The sequence below is a fragment of the Lutzomyia longipalpis genome, chromosome 2 (genome assembly GCF_024334085.1).
Source record: "Lutzomyia longipalpis isolate SR_M1_2022 chromosome 2, ASM2433408v1".
In the NCBI taxonomy this organism is placed as follows: domain Eukaryota; kingdom Metazoa; phylum Arthropoda; class Insecta; order Diptera; family Psychodidae; genus Lutzomyia; species Lutzomyia longipalpis.
The window spans coordinates 6,573,852-6,577,638 of NC_074708.1; the positions used below are offsets into that span (position 1 = coordinate 6,573,852).

Genomic DNA, 3,787 nt, shown 5'->3' on the forward strand with positions numbered 1-3,787 from the left:
TTCGAAAAAGTAATATAAGTAGCAAAATATGATTGGTGTAATCTCTAACGTACTCTCTAATAGTAATTTGAAAAGTGAGGGCTCTATTTGCGATCTCCTCCTTTTCTAAGCAGAAAAACTCAACACAAGGGAAAGTAGATACACAATGTTCCACTCATAATGCAAATTTCATTTTTTTTTTATTTTAAATTATTTTATAATTTTTTCCTCTCTGTTAATCCTTTTGCGTTCGTTGGGTCATACGTAGACCTAAACGTGAAACATTTAATTTTCCCAAATTTTTAAGAATTTAATGATTTTTCCACGTGAGAAATGCATCAAATTCACGCAATGGAGGCCAATGAAGAGGTTCTGATTTAGAAATGTCCTCTTAAAACTAACAAATTAAACATCGTGATAAAAAGCGCTCATGTTTCAATCTTCCTATGTTTCACGTGGACGCGAAAGGGTTAAATGATTAAATATAGAAAAAATATCCTCTAAAGATTCTTAAAAAGATATGGCCAGGATTTTTTTTTTGAAACTTTCACTTTGTTTTTAAAATTTTCCTTTAATCAAATAGATTTTATTTTCATTTCTCAAACAATTACATAAAATTATTTAAAAATAACTGAATTTAATAAGAAAAAAATTAATTATTTTTATGATTTAAAAATTTGTTGAAGCGAACTGTATGAATGGAGCACACTGTACCTCAACAACATCATTTACCTTCCTCGTGCAATTTTAATCGCCACTTCCAAACTCCTCAGCTCATAATCGGAATGGCCATATCCCGTGGTTTCTAATACGATAATAACAGTTTCCCGCAAACTCTATATGACCGGATATTCTTTGCTGCGACACGGGGAAAAAATGCTGAAGAGGAAGCCACATGGTGTGTCATTAATTATTCAATCACTAATTTCTGCGATGAGATTTTCACTTTAATGAATGACGTGAGCGTTTGATATGGGAAATGCAATTGAAAGCCTTAATGTCTTTTTTGTCCTTCCCGCAGCAAGCCTTCCACCAACCTGGGACGGGGTTTGGTGGAAATTGTGCGGTGAAAATGTTGCGAATATAGTTTACAATGGAATTTGGTACAATGCAAAAATAACAATTTCTTGCGGTATTGTGTCACAAAGAAAATCGATGTGCAATTTATTAATTTGGGCGGGTTGAAAAAAAAAACATACAACGCGCACAATGTGTCTGTATGGTGTCTCAAGGTTACCCCATCGGGGAACCTTTCCATTTCCATCGTGGAAATATTTCATTCTTTTCTGCTAAAACGAGGAGTTGTATGTGGGCAACTTCTTGGGTAATTATTTTGGGAAATAATAACTATCCGTGAGTCATTTTATATTTTTCAAAAATCAGTTGGGCCGCTGTGGCGTCTTCCAATGCCATTCCTGTAAAATATAATGTTGTCTCTCAATATATATTTTTTTTTGCATGTTATGCGCGCATTATTATGTATATATGGAAAATATAAATAATAGGAGGTTGAAAAGAGAGACAATTACCGAGTGACTGGAAGATGGTTATTCCACGACGCGGTGTGGGTTTTTTCTGGCTCAGTACGTCTCCCACGAGTCCCACAATTTCCGCTTTGAGGTCTTTCAGCTCCGTCTTTGCCCCTTCCCAGTGATCCACGTACACCTTTGCCGCATCATACACATTCTGATGAATTTCTGCGTGATGTACCTCACCAGCTCCTATTGCATTTATATGTACATCATCTTTCAAATGTTTGCGCTCAATTATTGCCCGTGGGGAACTCGTTGCAATGACAATCACATCCCCACCGTCCAGGCAACTTTCCAGGCATGAATGGACGGTGATTTTGATGGAAGGATTTTTGAATTGTTCAGCAAGTTCGGTGAGTTCATGTGCGAGCTGTGTGGCTCTTGATTCTGTGCGATTCCACAATCTAATTTCAGTGAATGGGAAAGTAGTGCACATTCCGATTGAATGAATTCGACCCTGAACTCCACAACCGACAATAGACAGAATCACGTCTTGGTGCCTCAAACGAGTGTCGAAGTATAGACACTGTGTTGCAACCAAGGAAGCGCATGCCGTTCTCCAAGCTGTGATGTCAGTTGCCTCGAGAATTGCCTCAAGAGCCCCGGTATCCGGGTGAAACAGGAAAATATTCCCGAGAATTTTTGGGACTGGGGGATCGCGTGTTGGATTCAATGAGAACGCTGTAACCAATTTACAAGCTAATGTGCGATAAGACTTTTCCCCTGATAACACTGACAACTGATAATCGCCCAAATAGCATGGCATAGAAAGCAGAAGACCTATTAATAATTTAAAATAAAAATTATGTTATATACAACATTTTCTATATAATTCAATTTACTATATATTCAGCCAGATATATAGCATGAGAATGTACATATGTGATATATAGGTAGTATGCGCACCTGACTGAGGAGATGCCACAGTGAAAGATCGTGCAGGTTGCGAGAAACTCTCATTGGAAGCTGCAGAGAGTAGAGCCACTTTAACAGCTTCATATACCTCCTCCCACTTTAAAAGTCTCTTAACATCTTCTTCACATATATAGACTGGCTGTTGACTCATACTTGTTTTACTTTTTAAAAACACTAAAAACTTTACAGCTTTAATAAAAAAAAATGCAATGCCGAAAGAAGACGCAATTTGTATGCACAAGAAAAGAAATAATACCAACTAAAAATTAAATCTTCAATTGATCTTAGAGCGTAGGATTGTCGTGTGACATGTCTCTCAGAGATTACACTGCTTTTCACCGTATTTTTTTACGTACAATCAGTAACATCAGTAAAGTCAGTAGAGGAAAAATTATGAAGAAGCTTAGTTTCTGTTATCAAAATCGTTATCAAGCCGCGTTCATTAAACATTAATAAATCTTATTAGAGAATGAGAAATTTTAAAATTATTTTATGTATATCGTTTCAGCAAATTGTAGCCTTAGCAGTTTGTTCCAAGATGGTGTCGTCGAATATGAAAGGAAGTCAGGTAAATTCCATTGGAAAAACTTCTAAATTTGCTAAATTATCCGTGAAGAAAATGACGGAAAATTTAGAAAAATATGAAAATTAAATGAACAATAAAATTTTGATCATTTTGATTACTTGGGCAGATTTTAACGTTCTTATTGGATAATTTTGATATTTTCGGTTTTTGTGTAATTCTGATCATTTTTTTATTAAATTTTCCTCTTCTTATACCCTTTATTGCCTAGTTTTGTTAATAAATTCTCAAATAAAATTCTTAGAATGAAAAGTATTCAGAACAAAATTTCTTATTTTTTCCAAAATTGCAGAAAGCTCTAAGCTCAATTATTTCCATAAATCTTAGATTTTTTCATGAATTCTGTAGCTAATTTTCATCCTAGAATTTTAATGAATTTTGTAATAATTCTTATAACATTCTGACTTGTAAAAATATTCTTTTCCTACACAGAACAATTTTTCCTGAACAGAATATTTCATAAAAAAAACTCTTCCGGCGAATCTCAAGACAATTCCTTCACTTTCTTAGGAATTTATAGCATAGAATATTCTGATGGGAGTATTCTTATCTCTTCTCTAAATAAACCTGAATAGCAAGAAATGGATGAAGAAAAAAAATCTATTTAACTGAAAATTTATAATTTTTAAATGGAGGAATTTCGTTAAATGGAGCTTTTGGAGAAGCACGAAAGAAACGTATGAAAGAGCTTTTCCCATAAACTATATATGCAGGCGCTTTCTTAGCCTGGTGGTCCAAGGGTCATCGTTATTAAAATTGAATGGCACTCACCGTCTTT

At 34.7% G+C, this 3,787-nt stretch overlaps 1 protein-coding gene across 1 annotated transcript; it reads right to left on the reverse strand.

The window, feature by feature from the left end:
* Positions 1-1,102: 1,102 nt before the first annotated feature.
* LOC129788909 (ketimine reductase mu-crystallin) lies at positions 1,103-2,702 on the reverse strand. Its single transcript, XM_055825322.1, has 3 exons — positions 2,418-2,702; positions 1,509-2,291; positions 1,103-1,394 (listed from the first exon to the last, which is right to left on the reverse strand). Exons 1-3 carry the CDS (start codon positions 2,575-2,577, stop codon positions 1,327-1,329), a joined length of 1,011 nt encoding a protein of 336 aa, XP_055681297.1. The 5' UTR covers positions 2,578-2,702; the 3' UTR covers positions 1,103-1,326.
* Between the last annotated feature and the right edge of the window lie 1,085 nt (positions 2,703-3,787).